Here is a 19,987-nt window from a genome sequence, read left to right as displayed (position 1 = left end):
CCATGAGAACACCTCCCTGGGGCAATGCAGGGGTGGTAAGCAGGTTTATCCCTCTTCCCCTTGGCCAGGCAGCCACAGAGCAGCTCCTATGGGCTGCCATGCCCAGGAAAAGCTGCCACGTGTCCTGGTGCCAGCCTGGGGCTGCCAGGGATCTCATTGCCACAGTGCAGGGTTCTGGGGGCCCTGCTGGGGATCTCTCCAGAAATCATGTCAGAAGACATTTTCCAGTTCGCTTGCTGCATCATCACGCTGGATGTTGCCATTTGAAGCATGCAGAATTTTTATGATTCATCTATTTATTTTCTTCCCCACACACTTCAGGCACGTTCAGAACATGAGTGAGATAAAGACTGATGTGGGGCGAGCCCGAGCCTGGATTAGACTTTCTCTGGAGAAGAAGCTTTTGTCTCAGCACCTGAAGCAGCTGCTTTCCAACCAGCCACTTGCAAAGTAAGCCAGTTCTTTTCTTCAAACCTTCACTTCCACATTGTGAAGGTGGTGTCTCAAGGTGCTGCTGCTTGGGGTACGGCCAGGCACCCTGTTTGGGTACTGTGGTTTCCAGCTAGAAGTGATTGAAGGGCAGGGAGGAGCTGGGAGAGGTGGTACTGCCCACCCAGCAGGGCAAAATCTGCTCATCTGCATGGAAAGCACATCACAGATTTCAGGAAGGAGGCATTAGTTCATGGTCAGATCCCTGCACTGCTCCAAGCCACACTGCAGCCCTGCAGATCTTGAACTGACAGGGTGGTGGGAGGGCCCCAGCTGCTGCTTGGTGCATCCTGCTGGGTTTGCTGTCACAGTAGGGAGCAGAAGGAAGATGTGGTTATTAGATGAGACCATTCCACAGTGGGAAGGTGTGGGGAAGAAATGAGGTTGCTGTGTGTTGGTTCAGATCTGCTGCTGTGAGTAGTGTTAGTTTTTACCTGTGCTTTGCAGCAAACCCCAAACTGAGATAACTCAGCACCTTGCAGTGGGAGCGTGGAGCCAAGAGTGCTCTGTAAAACATCTGTAGCACATTTACATGTCCTCTGTGAGTTTCTAGCAGCTTCTGGTTTGGGGGGGGGGGTCATACCTCTCATTAAGAGCCACTCTTCATTTGGTGTTTGGAGATTCAGACACCTTTTAAGATGCTTGGTGCTTTTTCAACAGCAACAACACAAATGCCATGTGCTTGTTTCTCCCAGGAAACTTTACAAGCGTTACGCTTTCCTGCGCTGTGAAGAAGAACGGGAGCAGTTTCTGTATCACCTGCTCTCACTCAATGCTGTGGATTACTTCTGCTTCACAAGTGTCTTCACTACAATCAGTGAGTTGGAGAATCAATTTTTTTCCCCCTGACTAAAAATTAGTTGCTGTCATGGTTTGTAAGAGATGATGTTGCTGGTGCCTGAGTAGCTGAGCCCTTATCTGGGAGCCTTGGTTGTTGCTGTGGGGCTCCTGGGTGCTGGGTGTTGCTCTGGGAAACCAGCTGGAGAGGCAGGGTTGTGTGGGAGTGCTCTGGATAAAGCATTGCACAAAGGAGAGCAATCAGCAGGGAGTGCTGCTCTCTGTATAGTTTCTTTCAGCTTCCCTCCCAGACAAGTCCTCTACCTCCTAATGCTTCTTTCTGGCCTTCATTAAGTGTGCATAGCAGTCTGCTCTCCTCAGACTGAGGAGGAGATGCAAGATTAGAGGATGAAGGACTTTGTGCTCCTCTTTGTATCTTAAATCTCTTTTTGTCTCTTCTCAAATGCCAGAAAGATTCCCTTTCTCACTCTCTCTTGTAAGGAGAAGAGCAGAGATTGGATTGATATCTAGAAATGAATCTTTGTCTCTCCAGTACTCCCCAGGACAATGCAGAAAAAGCAAGATCCCATTAGGTGACCTAATTATTTGGATTTACCTGGGCAGCCATTATTTTTAATTTTCTTGCCTGTTCAGAGTGAAGTGAAGCAAGTTTTACATGGTTGTCAAAACAGGCATTCATTCTACTTTTTCTCCTCTAAAAGCAATAAATCCCTCAGAACTACTGCAGCACAAAGAGATTTATTCATCCTTGATTACCTTATTTCTGTGGGGCATGCAGCTTAACAGCTTTCTTCTGTAGGACAAGTGCTTGGAATTTGAGGGTATTTTTTTGAGTGCAGTATGATTGGCTGACACACAAAAGTAAAAGAGATTGGCTTGGCTTCCCTAGTCCAAAAGGCAGCTTGTGAAACATACAGGGAGAGTGGGTTTTGGAGTGCTGGAGGTGCAGTGTCAGAGCCAAATCCAAATTGGGGTGGGTGGCAGTCCTTGTCTTCAGCATGTATGGGTGGTACAGCTTGAAAAGCAGAAGAGTAAGAGAATAAGAACAGGAATGAGAATAAAGAGAGGGATGTCCACAGAGACACAGCAGACCTGAGAGTCTGGCTGTGGTGTCAGCACTACTTAAAGGGGGCCTATACCAAAGATGGGAATAAACATTTTATCATTTACCTGTTGCAGTAGGACAAGGAGTGATGCTTTTAAACTAAAAGGGGGTCAGTTTAGATTAGATACAAAGAAGTTTTTTTCACATTTTGGATAGTGAGATCCTGACACAGAGGATGGGATGCCCCATCCTTGGGAGCGTTCACGGTCAGCTTGAACAGGGCTGCGAGCAGTCTGCTCGCTGCAGGGGGTTGGATAGATGGCTTCTAGAGGTCCCTTCCCAGCCGGGCTGTTGAAGGGCTGTGTCACCCCTTCCCGCCCTGCCGCATCCTCCAGCGTGCGCGGTCCCGGCTCTGCCGCGGGGCTGCAGCTCCACCGTGCGGCGCCGCTGCCCTTCACCCCGCCCGCACGGGAGGGTCCCCTCCGCTTCTGACACCGGCAACGAGAGCCTGCCTTCAAGGGAAAGGCGTGGTTTGCCCCTGAAACTGCGATTTCTGTAAGGAAAAAAAAAAAAAAATTAGATCAAGACTAACGTGCTTCCCACTCTGCCTGTTCTCAGTGATCCCTTACAGGTCAGTGATAATTCCCATCAAAAAACTCAGCAATGCAATAACCACATCAAACCCGTGGATATGTGTGTCAGGAGAGCTGGGAGATAGTGGTGTCATGCAGATTCCTAAAAACCACCTAGAAATGACGTTTGAGGTGAGTACGTGCTCTTCACAATTTCCTTACCATTTGAAACATGCTTCCAAATAAATATGAATTTGTTAAGGGGTTTTTAAGAGCACAGCATTTCAGATTCTGTCCTGTCAGCATCACTGTAGGTTCAGATATGTACAGGAAAATAGCCTGCCCCTGTTGCATGAGATGAAGGTTTCCTGTGAGCGCACATCACTTTTAACCACAGGCCTTGCTGCTGTCCCTGTCCAGCCCAGAATTCCTCACCTTGCCTATCTATTTCCACATCTCATTCCCTTCCACACCTCCTTGCCTAATTTTCCCCTTCAGTGCTTATTTCCAACTCCTCATCTCCCTTCCAAGTTTCTTTTCCCTTCTTTCACTCTGTCTTTCCACTAACCACCACCCAGGTCGCTTTTGACCTCTGGCCAATCCCAAATTTCTTCTGAGCCCATTGTCTGGCATTGCTTTTCATCATCCCAGCCTCAGGTGCTGTCTGTGGCACACCAGGAGCTGCCATCCCCACTGGGCTCTCTCCCCTGGGCTTGCTGGGGTTTTCTCTTTGCTTTCCCCACTGCTTTCCCACCCAGCAATTTCAGGCTGGCTCACTGCCATGCCATGCAGCTGGTGGTGGGAATTGCAGGGAAAGCCCCATCAAGCTCCTCTAACTCCAGGCTGTACCATATCCATTAAGAAGTCATTTTGTAGGAAAATCTGCCTCTGAAATCGAGGTTGCATCCACTGAGCATATGCAGACAGATCTTCAACAACAATAGCAAGAAAAGCCTCTTGCCAAATACAGATTGATTTTGACAAAGAGAGGATATTTTTGAGATAAATGCCCACGTCTCATTCAGATATTACTGTTTTGTAGAAAAGATCTCCAGGCTTCTAACAGGCTAAATGACATATTTTGATATTTCTAAGGACCATATTGATTCTGTTCTGGATTATTCCTTTGACTGAAGCTTTCCTAAAATATTAACTTGGGTAGCCACCCACTTGTAGAAAATGTCAGCCCAAGCTGCTTTTTTGGCAGCATCAGAAGCAGTGAAAACCAAGGTATTTCAAGGGAAGTGTTTAGGTGACATTAACAGATGTTGTTGCCAGCCCCACCTACAATTACATCTTGCTGTGGAATTCACAGTGCCTTGTTTTCCTTCTTCTGTGTCATTATGATGCTGAGTCTCATGTTAGTGGTTTTTGTTTGAGCCAACAATAAGCAAATCAAATAGCAAATCAGTAAGCAAATCTTAGAAAATAATAAAGGATCTAGGGACTGCTGCATAGTGTGGAGTGAGTCAGCTGAAGGTCAGGATAGTCCAAATGGATTTTTGAAAAGCTGTTTGTATTAAAGATCTATTTCTTTTGCAAAAGCACACCTTTTTATCACCTTACTCAGAAATGTGTAATTAATACTTCTCAGAAATATTCAGAGTGAGTGCTCCCAACAAAGAATATAATCTCTCCTCAAGCTTTTAACAGTTTTATTTCTTTTCTTTTGTCTTAGAATAATTATGCTGCTTTTGCAAATACTCCACATATTTGGTTGAAAACACTTGTTCTATAAATCACAGAGAACTAGAAAACTGAATAAAAGCCTATATTTGACCATCTACCTGCATGTGGTGAGGGTGTGTGTTGTCTGTTCTTTTTTAAATGAAGCAAAAACTGTTACTCATTTCAGTGCCAGAACTTGGGGAAGCTGACGACCGTTCAGATTGGTCATGACAACTCAGGGCTGCTGGCCAAGTGGCTGGTTGATTGTGTCATGGTCAGGAATGAAATAACAGGACACACGTACAAGTAAGCAACAAGTCGTCATTTTCCTTGTCTGAAGTTCTTTATTTAGAGAAATTCTGAATTTAGAGAAAGCAAGGAGGCATTCACCTTGTCCTTAACTCTGATTGCAGCTGGTTTGGGTCCCTGATAGAGTTGGGTTGGTCTCCCCCACCACCCTGGTTCTCTCATTTCAGTAGCCCTAGTTGAAGTCAGATAATCTGATAAATATTTAATGAGATATGAATGCAGGATTTTCTTTGCATTTTTCTGAGACAGGACAGACAGTATAGATACTTCTGAAGTGATTTGTACATTTGTGTCAATAATTAGATCTCTTGATTTAAAGCAGTGGGGTAAAATTGGGCACAAATTAACTCTTGAAACTCCAAGAGCTGAAATGACAGTCTGGGGGAAATATTGAGAAAATACGAAATTTTGATGATTTCTTAATCTTACATTGAGCACATACCTCTGTGTCAAAATAGTCTCCTAATTCACCATTGGTTTTGCAAAACAAGGCTAAGGAGACACTGTTTTTTTAAAAAATGTGAATGTGGAAAACTGCAATTCAGAGAGCTGAGCTCCAGATCTCAGAGTTGGCCACAGTGTATAGGGGAAAAGTAGGAAAACATGGGATAAAATGACTGGGTATGGACGTGTGCATGGATTTCATTAGGGTTGTGTATGGGGTCCAAAGGTACAGCAGTAAAATGAGAGGTGAGGTCTGAGTAGGAGATGTCACAGCCTCAGCTGGGTGGAAATTCTGTGGGGATTTGGTTGTTAATCATCACAATGCTCTTCAAGGCTGCATATCAATTGTGGCTCAAAGTGCAGAATAACTCAGCAGAAAACAAGATGCAAACCATAAAATACGTGTAACACAAGCTTTGCATATTTCCCTGTTTCTAAGGACGATCAGCTGTGGTGCAGGGGCTTGGTGAGAATTTTCTGGGAGCAAAGCATTCCCTGCCTGTTAGCAGTGTTTGTTGGGTGCCAGCTGTCCCCAGCTTTGAGACCAGGCTGCTCTCTGTGTGTGTGGCTGACCTGTGCTTGTCCTGGGCGTGTGCAGGTTCCCCTGTGGGCGGTGGCTGGGCAAAGGCGTGGATGATGGCAGTCTGGAGAGAATCCTCATTGGAGAGCTGGTGTCCTCCACGTCCGACGAGGAGCTGGGAAAGCAGTGCCGCACCCCGCCCCAGCAGAAGTCTCCCACTGTGACTCGGCGCCTGAGCATCACCTCCCTCACTGGGAGGAACACCAGTGAGTCCTTGCCTTCCTCCCCAGTGTTGTAGGGAAGGGATCAGCTGCCAACTGCTGGAAAAAAAAAGCTTCCGTGGGGGGATACCAGTCATTGGTTTCTCTGGGTCTGGGTTGAAGGCACTTGAGACAGTAATTCATGTTCACACTCTGGTGTTGATTATTTCTTATCAGTAAAACAGTCTCACTACTGTGAGTTTGGCAGCTTTTCATTTGAAGGCACAAAATGGCCAACAATCTCTTGTTACAAGGTCTTTTCAGACTAAACTACCCAATTAAGAACTGACACCTAGATTATTTTCCCTTTTAACCCAATAACTGATCCCACAGAGCCCCCAATGCAGACTTTTCTGCCCAGTTACAAAATGCCACCCAAACCCATGAAGAAGGAAGAAGAAGCATGAAGAAGAAACCCAGGATGACCCCCTGTGCCCTCCATCCTGCTTCCATCCACAGCATACCAAAAGTCCCAAAACCTAAATTTCTCACCAAGTGATACACCTACACCACTCTCTATAATCTGTTTTGCACTTTTGTGGATTCCAGTCTATCTTGAAGTCTGGGAAACTTTCTCCATGAATGAGGGTCAAAGTCAGTGCTCCCCTGGGGGTCAGGACAGAGCAGACAGAGAAATATTCCCTGTGTCCTGGGTTTCCACACTTGTGTGAACAGGAAGGTTCATCCTGAAGCAAGGCTTGGTGCAGAGCAGCAGCTGCAAGCCAATGAGCTTTTCCTGCCTCCCTGGTTGGTGTTTGCTCTGTGACGTACATGTTGCCTCTTTCAATGTCCCCTTTTGACTGCTGAGAGATAATAATCTCTTTCTTTGGAGCATGGAGATAGGAGATGAGGGAGGAGGAGGAGGCAGCAGAATTTGCAGTAGCTGATGCTGCTCAGCCTCCCAGCTCACTTTGCAGTCTGGGGGCAGCTGAGAGCTTGATGTGGCTGCTGGGAGCTGCCTTCTGGCAAAGCTTATCTCTGCAGGGACCCTAGGGCACACCAACCTCACATCCCTAAAATTAGCTTTTATGAGTAACTGCACTTGGCTGCAACAGGACACGGGACTGTGAGGGTCACAGGAGGCGTTCTGTGCTAAAGCACAGAGATGGGACAGTGTAGATCCTGTTCATACATCTGTCCATCTCCTGTAAAATTGGAGGACATGAGTACTGAAATGTCAAGCAAGCAAAGATTAACCTTCAGCTAGTCTGCTCTCCATCATTTCACAGAGCCTAATGCAGGGCAGATCCAAGAGGGAATTGGGGAAGCTGTGAACAACATTGTGAAGCACTTCCACAAGCCAGAGAAAGAGGTAATTCCTACTTTTTCTTACTTGTCTACAAATTTTTATAAACAGAAATGGCACTGAAGTACCAGTAGAGGTACTACCTTTAGATATGAAGTTTCTGGCATCCAGACAAGGCAAGTTGTACTTAAACTGCTCTCCCTTTTCCACAGAGAGGGAGCCTTACCATTCTGTTGTGTGGGGAAAATGGTCTGGTTGCAGCACTGGAGCAGGTCTTCCACCATGGGTTCAAATCAGCTCGCATTTTTCATAAGAATGTCTTCATCTGGGATTTCATAGGTAAGCTGGTATCTGGTTTGGAGGAGAAGGTTTAGGGCAAAATGACTCCTCACACACAGACCTTGGCTCCTCATCAGCTAGGGGGCCATTTTCTCCTGCCAAGCACCTGCTCCAGGTTGCTTAAAGTCAATGAGAAACCTGATGGCAGATGAGAAGTACTAAACTCTGTGTAAGAGAAGAGTGTGAGTCTACACAGAAATTTAAAAGTTCCTAGTTCAAACAGCTGCTTTTCTGAGAGAAACAAGGTAGACTGGAGGCTGGGGTAGAGGAGCAATCAGTGTTGGAAAGGGCAGGGAGTGAAAGGTTTGGATTCCTGGTTTATGAGAACTCTCTTAATCATTGCACTGGTGATCCTTACCTGCAGGCCTGTGTAGGGGTAATTTAAGATGTACTTCCTCCCTTTGAACAGGCTTGCAGGCAGAGATGCTCAGCCTGAGGGTGTTTACTCAGAAAAAGTGAAAAATCAGTGCTGATGGTATCACTTAGAGTGAAATCATTGAGGGGTGCACTGGTGCTGCTCCTTGGTGTTACCTGTGTTAGACATCAGCCAGGCTGACCAGTGCTATGCCATGGCAAAGGTGGAGGTGACCACCTACCTGTGGTTTTCAGAGTCAGGAATTCATAGATAAACTGTGGAATAGCTCTCAGCAGGTTGGTTTTTAAGGATTCCCTCGTGTGATTCTGTGCCTCAATGAAGTGCTGCTTCTCACTGGGTTCTGATGTTCTCCCTACCACAGAGAAAGCTGTTGCTTACTTTGAAACCAGTGATCAGATTGGAGACAATGAGGAGACCCTTCTGCTTCAGAGATCTTCATGCAAAACCTTCTGTCATTATGTCAATGCCATCAATACAGCTCCAAGGAACATTGGAAAGGATGGCAAATTCCAAATCCTGGTTTGCCTGGGGACAAGGTACTCAACTACTCTTCATTATATGTGTCCTCTGGCATTAGACTAGAAGAATATTTTTCCACCATTGTTATTGCCTTTAGTTTTCCATTTTAAGACATGTCACGCCTATCTATTATCCAGTGCCTGTTTTAGGCACCTTTAGTACTACGTCAAAAATTGGAGCTAAGAGGCTCTAATAATACATGGCTAGTGTCTAAACTGCTAAAAATGCTTTGAGCTTTTTTATAGCTGTTAGCTTGACAGTCATGTGTATGAAATCTGTCTTGAAATGCTATTTTTTTTTTTAATGAAGTACTGACTTTGGGAATGCAGAGTTCCTTTTCAGGAGCTAGTGAATTTCTAAATCCTCATTCAAATGCTTGTGAAAATGGGATGCCTGTTATAATTTTGACAGAACTGTTCTAGATGAAGCTTTCTTTCCTAATAGGGCACTTTCTGTCTTGGGTAGGGGCGGGAGGGTGGGACTTAGTTGTATTTTGGAGGGTAGAAGTTGGTATATCTAGAAATAAGTACCATTTTTGTCTTACCTGTCTGGATACTTGGAAAGCCAGTTGGCAAACAGTGTGTCAGCTTTTCCTTGAGTTTTACTTTCCCTGTTCCTGATCTGAAATTGTCCCTGAATTCTTACTAATGTCCAATTCTGCTAATACCTTTCAATTTTCATTTCTATAGTGGGTAGTATTTTAGTAACCAAATCAAGGGTTGCGATCACGCAGCAAACTCATACACGCGAACAACACCCACCAAAAAAAGGGGCTGCATGTTTTGGGTTGTGCTCTCCTTGGAGAAGAATTCCAGTGTGGATATCTGAGGTAAAACTTGTTGCTAAAACAATTCCTGTGCTACCCTTTTCAGGGACCACCTGCTGTCCCAGTGGATCCCGCTGCTGGCAGAGTGCCCGCCCATCACCAGGATGTATGAGGAGAACGCTCTCCTCCGGGACCGCATGACTGTCAACTCCCTAATCCGGGTCCTACAGACATTGCAGGATTTCAACATCATCCTAGAAGGGTCGCTCATTAAAGGAGTGGATGTTTAGCATGGCTTTGCTGAGAACTTCATTACTCCTTTCCCAAACAAGCAAACCACAATTGGAGACCTGTCAGGACTTGAATGCCATGGTAGTGCACCACTGTAAGGCAAAGCTGCTGGTGGAAGCAGGATTGGGAAGCTCAGTTTGTGCCCGATGGGGACTGGCCTCTAAAGCTGCAGAAAGCTAAGATGCAGTATTGTAGTTTATTTGAAACAGAAATTTAGTACAAAAAAAATAGAGTATTTTCATGTGTTAGATGTGTGTAAATATGCTATCTTTCTTTAAGAAATTATATTACTCTAAGAAATTTTTCTTAGAGTGAATGTTCTTGTTCTGACTATGAGTAGCTTAAACCCAGGGGCAGGACTTGGGGGAGGGAGGGAAGGACCAAGGTGGGAAGGGATGCCGCTACTTGCTTGCAAGGAAGAAGCCAATCAATGTGTAAATACAGTGCAAACTCAGCAGGGCTTTTTTCAGGTATTGCAAATTAATACAGCAAATATCCTTCTGTAGCCATTGTGATCGTGTCACTCTTGGAAATGCTGTAAGCATATGCTGGTTTACCATACTGTACATGGTCTCTCTTAGTTTGTTGTTTGTTCAATGACTCGCCTTCCCATGCATGGAAGCAGTGAGTAGTTGGTTTTTTTTCTGTAAGGTCTTTTGTGTCACTCCTGTTGATCTCCAAAAGGGGAAACAAGTGTTGGAATGCTTAAACACTGGAGAGAAGGACTGCTGTCAGCCTGAGAGGATGAGACACCTGTGGAAGCCTTGCTGCTGCAGCCTGAGATGGGGAATGGTGGCTTGCTTGACTCGCTCAGTGTGTCCCTTCCCTGTCTAGATGTTCTCATGATTCACCCTCAGCCAGTTTGTGTTGTGGATGACCTTTTTATTTTTCTCATGATGAGGAATTTGGTTTATGCCAAATTCTTGCTGTACTTGAGAAGAATCATTGCTGTAGAGCAACAGACGCTGCTGTTGCTGTGCTACCAAACTCTATCAGCTGGCTTTGAAATGCTGACAGGTGATGAGTCTTCCTTTATCCTGCAGAATGAGTGTTCCTAGGGGAGTACAGGATCTTGGATGACTTTTTTTTTTTTTTAATTATCCAGCTACAAAAAGAAAAGGAATTAAGCAAAAGGAGGGAAAAAAATAATCTCACATTGGTATTTTGAGGCTTCTCTCCTACACTCTTTCCAGTTAATGTTACTAATACAGTGCATATATGGAGATACAGCTCTTGATGAGGAGCTGGGAGCATCTGTATGATACAGATTGAACAAGAGATTATATCAAAATCACCTTGTGAATGCCATGCAGCAAATGCAGAGTGTATTTTCCATTCTTGTGGATGGGAGTTGGAAGGGTCTGATGACACAGTTAGCTTCACCTGGTTTAAATTTCTGGAAGTTAGTTCAAGTACAGGTTTTTGCTTTCACTTGTTTATTTCCTACAAGCTTGGGCCTTTGGTCAGTGGATTCTCTGGAGGTCTCACTGTCAGCTGAGGCTTGGGAAAGGCCCCTGACTGGTTCTGTGGACGTGCTGCCTTGCACTGTGCTCTCAAGTGGCATCAGGAGGGGCTTGGCAATGGTGGACAGTGGCAGGTCTTGGCATGGTGTCCACATGGTGGAAAGGGGGATGGGAGATAAGGAAAAAGAAACAGGATGAAAATTAGGGTTTGCTTTCTCACCTGCCTTTTGTCAAGCTTCTCTGCTTTCCTGTGGTCCCTTTGCTGCTGGATTCTTAGAACAGCACTCACTTCAGTGTCAAAGTTTCATGTCAGACTCCCAGCCAGAAGAAAACTCTTTGTGTGACTTTGTTTCATTGGAGAGTTTTACCTTGTAGAAGTGTTTTTGTTTCTAAGAAAGAAGTAAAATAACACTGTCAAGGAGCCTTCTACTTGAATGAGGGTTCAGCTTTCAATAACCATTCTTTCCTCCTCAGCTTGTGCTTCCTTAAACTGACTGAACTCATCCCAAATACTGCAGGCAGCAGTGCCATGTCACTGCTGTGGGTGTGAGTAACTAATGTAAAGGCTGTGAATGTTGTCTTGAGTTAGTAGCCAGAGCCCACAGCTGTGTGACATCTCTTACAATTCCAGAAATGTGAAATTTGGGGTGTTAGGATTTTCTGTGTCGCCAGGCATGTCTGCTTAAAGTCAGCAGGCAAAGCATGACAGCCCTTCAGCAGCAATTGAAAATGTGTCCCTGTACTTAACTCTATCAATGAATTATACATTTAGCACCAGAAACCATGTGGCAGCATTATTTGGTAATGACTGCTTAGGATGTTTTGATTTCTATTACAACTCAGGCCTTTCATGTCTAATGACTGCTGTACATGATTTTTTCACGCCCAGCCCAGTTTAAGTGACTTTCATTTTACTGAAATAACCACCTCTTTAGTCGCTGGATTTCTTCACAGCATCATCTGCATTTGCAGGCTGGAAGCTTCCCAAAGTACATTGCTGCAGACTTCTCCAAAGGCTGTGTATGACTGGAGCAGTTGTAACATTCATCTGACATGACAAGGGTTAAGTGCAAGCAGGATAAAGGAGAAATGTAGGCACCTCTAAAGGTCATTCATTTAAATGAATAAACCACATACAGAGAGAAAAGGCAATAACTACATTAAGTCTTTCTTAAGTTAAAAGAAGTCAAAACCTGAGAATTTTTAAAATTCAGATCAGGGCTTTTCCCCATTTCAGACTACATTAAGAAACCTTTAGCACTTAACACAACTTCACCTCAGCTTTTTCAGCAAGTGTTGACTTGTTTGGTTTTGTCAGGTTTCACATCATATTAATAATAATACAATTAAAATTATGTATGTCTCATGTTTCCTTGTAGGCAATAAACCACCCCAAGATAGGTGGAAAGGGGCACAGCTGAGTGCCTCAGATTCCTGGAGTAGTTATTTGACAGCCTTGAGAGAATGGTTCTTCATAGAGAATTTTTATTCTACTGTGCATAATTTTTTTTCTCGTGGACTACTTTTGTTGATTGGAAACTGTGAGGTTTTTTTCTGTAAGGTTTACAGAAATCATTCTACCCACTAGAATGGTGAGAAACCCATCAGGATTCTTCTAAGCTAACATAGCTTTTACTTCAGTGTTAAAGCACCTTCTTTGGTTGAGAAAGGGAATCTTGGAAAAGACCAAAGCTCTCTGGTATCTGCTTTGTAAAAAAACAACAAAAAAAATCCTATCCAATGCCCATCTACAGATGTCTTGAGTTTGCATAGTCCAGTTGTACTAACAGCCAGCATGGTAACTTGAGGGAGTCAGAGAATCTAATGCCTCACTATGTACAAAATGTGTATTTATAATTCTCTGAAATAAATGAAGTTGTACTGTTTAGTGAAAAATCTGCTCATGTTTATTCCAAGTTGGTTTGTGTAATTAGCTATCATTGTTCAGAAATGTGTTTTTAGGGTAGTTGCAGCGTGTTTGAGGGAATTCCTTCTTTCAATCAAATGAAGGTGCGCATCGTGAGGGGAAATGTTGTGTGTTACACTTGAAATGTACAAACGTGCCCTGTATAGCTTAAAACGATCCCTAAATGTCTCCATTGAGTATATTTTGTCTTTACATTATTACTAACTGAATAAGAACTGGATTATTTTCAAGACAACATTAGTAAAAGTATTGTTATATCAAGCACTTTAACATACACACCACGAACCGACATGGGTTTTTCAGGTTTTGAAGAACATTGAAATACAGCTTTTCATGCTATGTCCTTTACAAATAAAACTGTGACAATAATGGTTGGTGTCCCTTTCTCCTTGCAGAGGAACCAGGAGATTTGGGTCTCCACCTGAGGAGCTGCTCTGAGCCTGGGACAAACCAAACAGAATGATCCAACTGGTGGTGACTCTGGTACTGGGAACTTGCTGGAGCCAGGCTGGGGACAAGGGGGTGTAAGGGACTGTTCCCAAAACCAGCCCTTCTGCCTGCCCTGACACAAAGGGGAGGTAGAGACTGTGCTGAGCAAACACAGTCTTTATTCCAAGGCTTGGGTGGAAAATGTGGCTGATTACAGGGAAGAAATGGGATCCCAGTGAAGCTGAGTTCTTATCAGGGTGACGTTTGCTCAGCAATAAGATTGCTTTGCCCTTGGTGTCTGGAGGAGTGGGGAGAAGGAGGATGGGATTAACTTGCAGCAAAAGGGTCTCTTTCCTCTCTTGATATGAGTTGCTCTGATATTTGAAGTCAGGGTTAGAATGCTGGGATGAAGCTCTCCAGTCTGTCAGGCAGCATGTTGTGGTAGGAGGAGGGTTGATGGATGAGAGATGGATGCCTACAACAAAAAAGGTGCAAAGAAAAAAAAAAAGATAGTGAAATGCCCTCTATTCTAAGTTGGACTAGATTTTCAGAAATTTTCCCTATGTCCTTCCCAGCTTCAGATATGCTGGAATTGGCAAAAACAGGAGAGAATATTTGGAAACTTTGACAGTTTGAAATGCAGAGCCCTGCATGAGTGTGTGCATGGCACATGTGAAGTGCAGCATGTGTGTTCATTTACTTTAGCTCTGTTTAGAGAGGCAGAGAATTTCAGGAGAGGACTAAAAGTCTCAGAGCTTGGGACCATAGGTGGGGATCCTGAAATATATTGTGTGATGATACTGGTGCTTACCAACATTGTAGATGTGAATAAAATCTATAGAGCTGCTTATTGTCAAATGTCAGTGGGTGGGGTGGCCATACCTTTACAACTCCTTAATAAATGTGTGTAAATTAGAGATCTGACATCTTAAAGGCAGTCAGTGCTTGAAGTAGGGCAGAACTAAGCTTGTCCAGGTGAGCAAGTGCAAATAACTCCCTCTCTGCTGTGCTGTCATTGATGCAGTCTGGGAGCACTGCACTGTTTTCTGCAAAGGAGGAATAGAAGAAAAACTGAGAAAACTGACATGGGTAGGAGTTGAAGTAGCTCATCAATCTGGTTTGTTCCTTTCCAGCATTTCAGGTAAGCTTGTTCAATTAACCAAAAAATAAATGGTGTTCAGTGAAATGGTGAGTGAAGCTGCTTCTCTGGCTGTGACCCCATCAGCTCAGAGGCTCCTGTGGCTGCAGTCAGGGAGCATTTCATTGCTGACATTCCTGATTTCTCCCCTGCTATTCTCTCAGCCGTCTATCATGAGCTGCTTTGAGCCCAGCTCAGGGGGTGAGGGGAATGGGGAAATTCCTGTCTGGGTCTGCTATCTGGTGGCTGGTTATGCTGAAGCCACTGCAGAGCTGATTTTGTGGAGTGGAGCTGCAGTGGTTCTGCAGGAAGGCTCTGCACTGCACAGGGCCCATCTGCATTCCCTGCAGACTCACAGGGCATCTCAGAGCCTCTCAATGAACTTTTTCTGCCAGAATGTGACCAGGCCAATTGTTTTTGCCTTGAACCAAGCCCAGCTTTGTCCTGAGACAAAAACACAGCCAACCCCCCTGATCCTTACCCACAGCTTATTTTTTCGTATTTTTCAGCTCTTTTTCATGCTGAAAAGGAGCTCACTGCTAGGTGATCTAATGACTGCCATGTTACCATTCAATAATGGATTCAGTGGGGTCCATAAATGTAAAATAGTTGTGCTTTGCATAAGAGAGACTCAGGTGTTCACACCAGTCACTGAGTAGCAGAATAATCTGTAAGAGATGTCCCCATCTTCACCCAGGACATTCAGTGGCAGATTTTCCCCTGCTTCCATGGCCAGCTTATACAAATCTAAACTAAAATTAAACTGAGTAATAGCAGCCAGATGTTGCATTTGGTGCCCTGCAATCCTTGCATTCTCCTGATTTCAAAGAGAGGTTTCCACAAAGGCTGGTGCTAGCCTAGGAAAGCCATTTCCCTGCCCCTGCAGCCAGTGGGAAGAGATGGGTTCCTCCAGTAGGCCTTGCAAGGAGAAAACCTCACTGGGCTGCTTTTAATTATGCCTAAAGAAGTCCAACAGAGGCAGCTTGGCCTTGGAGGCTGTGCAGGCATTAATCTTTATGAATATTCCCACCAGCACTGTCCTCTCATACAGAGTTCATTCCTTCAAAGGCACCCAAGTGATACATTGTGATACATTTACACATCAAAAAAAATAAAATGTTTGCAAGAGTAAAATCTAAATGTGATGGACTCAGGCAGGTTTTATTTTTTACAATATATTGATAATTTAGATATCAATTTTAAAAGACAAATTCCTTATTTTTCTTACAGAGGCACACAATAGAGACCAGAAAATGTGGCTTCTAAGTCTCCCTGACTTGCCCCAAGAGCTTTAAGCAATTTGCCTGTGTTAAACTCCACCTTGCAGGTAGGGAGCTGATGTGCAGAGTGAGGGGACTTGGCTGCAGCCAGTTCTGCCTCACCAAGGAAGATTGTCCATCCTTGGTGTCCAGCACCTGCCCCTGCAGCATCCACAGGTGTGTGGCTGAGAGCTGCTGTTCAGTGCTGCTGTGGCAGAAGTGCCCTGAGGTCTCATCTGTGCTTAAATCCAGTTTAAAGGCATTGGTGAACCTGTTGATTCGTGGTGTTCTGGGCTTGCAAGTCTGTCAAGGTGTGTGTGGTTGGAGAGTTTTGTCATTGTCCAGACAGAAGAACAGGCTACAATACAGGAATTCTTCTTCCTACTTAGCTACAAAACAGGAATTATGGTTGCTATCAGCAATGTGATTAAGCACTGCAGAAATCCATAAAAATCCTTGCTTGGCTGTTGTGTGGGGATGGCAGTGATTCCCTACCAAAAGGGAGGAAACATACTTTGCAAAAGCACCTTTCCATGGCTTTTCATCTTGAGTCCACAGCTCTTGTAGGAGGTACAGACGTTCATGAACATCTTAATGTTAATTAGAGTTAATCTTGTCCTTTCTCTGCCCCACAGCCTGTCCCTGCTCACTGCAATCCCAAACAGATCACACCAGATCCACCACATCCATACCGGAAAATGTGTGGTGGAAGACCTGTGAAGTGCAAGGGAGAGATTTCCAACAGTGGTCAGTACACTGAGAGCCATCTTCGGTGCTGGTGTTTGGTTGTGGGGTTTTTTTAAAGGCATGGATTCAATTTCAAATGACCTGGGAAGTCATTTGAAGACTCTTCAAATGACTTGAAGAGTCTTCAAATGACTCTTCTTCTGTACTTGAGCTAGTGTGAACTCTCCCATGGAGTCTCCTTAGCCTGTTTCTTGTGCTCAGTGCTCTCACCTGAGTTCTTCTGCTTGCACACGTGCAGCTTTTGAGCTGCCATTGCCCCATGGGATAAACAGCATGTGCTCTAAGCTGGACCATGCAATGGGAGCCCTCCAGCTCAGAATCAGTGTGGGTACTGGCTTGCCTGAGATCTGAACTTCTCACAGATGGTTTGTGGTTCCTGGCTGTGTAAATAGTGTGAGGCTGGCTAGAAGTGGGTGTGGTGCACAGGATATTCTCCCCCAGCCCATAAAATGGCTTAAAGAAAAACTGCATTCAGGGAATGGAAGTGGAAACATTGCCCTATGGCTCTGCCCAGCTTTCATGTTCCTAAAGCTGTGGAAAAAGTTTCCATTTGTGGTAACAGGAATACAGGAGAACTAGGAACAACTTGCAGGCCAGAGAAGCTGTTTCATTCATCCTCTGGATGGACTTTGTTAGGAGAGAATTTCAGATGTCAGCAGGAATTTGAGCTAGACAGGGGTAGTGTGGGTAGCTGTGTTCAGTGGGAAATAGGATAGCTGCTCTGGGCTTAGTCATTTCTGTTTAACTGGCACAATGCTAAAAAGTCAGGAGTCAACTAGCTGATCTTCAATTCAAATGTGTGTCCTGGAAGTGCAAATACAAGTTGATCCACCATGGCTTGCTGAAGTCAGTGAAAGTTCCTAAAACTGATGGGTTTAGACAGGCATTCATGCACAATGTAGTGCACTGTAAAGCCTATTAGTTTGTGCACAGAAGTGACCCTCTTTTGGGAAAATCATAAAATGACTGTTGTTACTGCTGCTTTCAACACACAATGTTTATTAGGGCAGTCCCAGTCCCCACATAAGAGTTGGCTTCTGGATGATGTCAGCATTTTAAGTACAAATAGTTATCTCTGTGAGGGGCCAGAATTGTGCTAGGGAAGATACTGTACAGCCTGGTGTTAATCTGTTCAGCTCAGAGAGCCTGGGAGAGAGCAGTGGCAGGACACAGGGTGTGCCAGCAGGACACTGAGCTGAACTCAGCATCAGAGAGCCTGGGAGAGAGCAGTGGCAGGACACAGGGTGTGCCAGCAGGACAATGACAGTGAGGGCTGCTGGTGTAGACTCTGGGTGGAGCTGAGAGCTGCAGGGTTTGTCTTATCACCAAGTGCAGGATGTTCTAGATAGAACCCCCTCGGCAAGTGGGGGCAAATCTGAGCCCTCATTTCGTTCCCCAGGGCAGAGCAGGACCTGCCCACAGAGGACAGGCATGTCCCTTCTGTCCCCTCTGGTTATCAGAAGCATTTTTCAGCAGGATGCACACATCCATCTTTCACTTACACTTGGTCTGTAACCAAATTAAGTTTTCCTGTGAGATTGAGGTTCAATCTGCTTGCAACGGGACCGGCTCCTGGGAGCATCCAAAGTGTTGGGAAGTTTTCATCAAAAATTGGTGCAGGGCTACCAAAATGCAGCACATACAGTGCCCTGTAAGCCTCATGCCTTGTTCATCACCCAAGCTGGCTGTGTTCCTGGAGATATCACAAGCTGAGCTGCTGAGCAGGGTCCTCCTCCCAAAGCTCCCTGGGATGCCCCTCTGTCCCTTGGACCTTGCTCCTTCCAAGTTTCATAAGCAGGGGGGTTCTGAGAGGCTTCTGTGCTGAGGATCAGGTTTAGGAAGGGAAGGAGAAGGAAGCAGCAGCAATGGGGGGAGGAGGGAGTCCATAATTCACTGGAAGTGGTTCTCAGCAGGCAGTGCTCCCATGCAGGCACCTCTCTGACCTCCCCCCAGCTTGGGGGAGCCTGGCAGGAGGGCTTGCGCTCCCTTTGCTCCTCCCAAATTGAAGTTGAAGTGAATTTCTACCTCTGACTTAGTCAATTGATCAGGTAAGGAAAAACTACTGAGGACTCCAGGCACAACACACACTCTGTAACATCTTAATCAATTTCCCCTTCCCCCTCTTTCAAAAAAATACTTGCCTGCAAGGGGCTGAACTATATTTTCCTTTGGAGCCATGGGTAAGGAGATGATGGAAGCAGCTCTTTTTGTGTCTGTATAACAACTCATGACTCTCTTACTCAGCTAATTAAAACCAAAACCCCTCTAGCTACCCTGAAAATGTAAATAACATTTATTAAAATGTTTTTTCTGTGGTATAACCAGCACCCATGTTACAGAAAGGCTGTTATGAAACAGGACTTTGCTTGTGAAGAAGTGGATGGCTGCAAATCAAGTGAATACCAGGCTTTCTTCATGAAAGCATTAAGCTGGAGACAGACAGAAGTGTGTACAATTAAAAATGCATGAAATTCAGAGGGCAAACAGCTGGCAGAGGCCAAAGCACTCTGAACACCTTTGCATTGTGCTTTGCCCTTCTCTGGAGTTAGCACAGACATACAGGGTGTGGAATATGCAGTGAAACAAGATTTCTCCAAGGGCATTGTGTTCTTAGCACAAGTAGCAAGGTAACAGGAAGACAAAACACATCAAAGCAGGAGAAAAAAGTTTTGATGAGACAAGAGAGTGTTCTTGAATCTCTGTCTAAATGCACAATGCCTGTTCAACAGCAGATCTGCTGTAATGTAAAATAAAGGGGGAAAAAGCCATGAATGTGAAGCCAGGAATAAAGTCAAGTCCACTATTAGGACACAGCTCCTGTGTATTCACATTTCTATCAAAATCCAAGTGAGTTTCACTCACAGAATGAACTCTTGGTGCAAAAGCCAGTGAGTGAAACTCCTTGCTTGTTCCTTGCACCTGATGAAGATGCTATGGAACAGGCCTGATTTAATTCTTCAGCTGTGTCAATGCCAGACTAGCTTGAAAGAATTTTTGAGCACTCTAATCTGAATATATCGAACCTCTAAAGATAACAAAACTAAGAATTCTGGGATTACAAGAGCATGTAAAGCCAAGTGCACATTGTAGCCTTGCAAAGCAGACAGTATGAGCCATCTTGAATACCTGTTTCTTGAAATATGGAGACATTTGGGGAAGTGCTTCTGCCTTAATGTAGAATCAAAACATTTCCCATTCACTGCAAGGTCCTGCCACCACTGTTACAGTGCAGTGAGCAGGGCTTTGGAAACAATTCATGAAGAGTTTGTAAAAGTTCCAGATGAGAACAGATGATTGAAAATGTATTTTCTTTGCATTGTGCAGGAGTTCATCTCATTCTGTAATCTCAGTTTAAGTTACTTGTCCCAAAGAATCAGATCCA

General features: G+C 44.7%; 1 protein-coding gene across 1 annotated transcript in view; it reads left to right on the top strand.

Annotated features, from left to right (window-relative positions):
• DENND5B (DENN domain containing 5B) overlaps positions 1 to 13,401 on the top strand; it is a 106,173-nt gene extending 92,772 nt beyond the window's left edge. The window contains exons 13-21 of the mRNA XM_054632136.2: positions 322 to 450; positions 1,185 to 1,306; positions 2,951 to 3,096; positions 4,760 to 4,878; positions 5,924 to 6,111; positions 7,335 to 7,417; positions 7,564 to 7,690; positions 8,428 to 8,602; positions 9,458 to 13,401. Coding sequence (XP_054488111.2) covers positions 322 to 450; positions 1,185 to 1,306; positions 2,951 to 3,096; positions 4,760 to 4,878; positions 5,924 to 6,111; positions 7,335 to 7,417; positions 7,564 to 7,690; positions 8,428 to 8,602; positions 9,458 to 9,641 — 1,273 coding nt within the window. The 3' untranslated portion in view covers positions 9,642 to 13,401. The remainder of the gene's footprint in view (positions 1 to 321; positions 451 to 1,184; positions 1,307 to 2,950; positions 3,097 to 4,759; positions 4,879 to 5,923; positions 6,112 to 7,334; positions 7,418 to 7,563; positions 7,691 to 8,427; positions 8,603 to 9,457) is intronic.
• The last annotated feature ends 6,586 nt before the right edge of the window (positions 13,402 to 19,987 follow it).

Source organism: Agelaius phoeniceus, chromosome 5, assembly GCF_051311805.1.
Source record: "Agelaius phoeniceus isolate bAgePho1 chromosome 5, bAgePho1.hap1, whole genome shotgun sequence".
NCBI lineage: Eukaryota > Metazoa > Chordata > Aves > Passeriformes > Icteridae > Agelaius > Agelaius phoeniceus.
The sequence above is the reverse complement of the archived record's forward strand: the minus strand, read 5'-3'. Positions and strand labels throughout refer to the sequence as shown.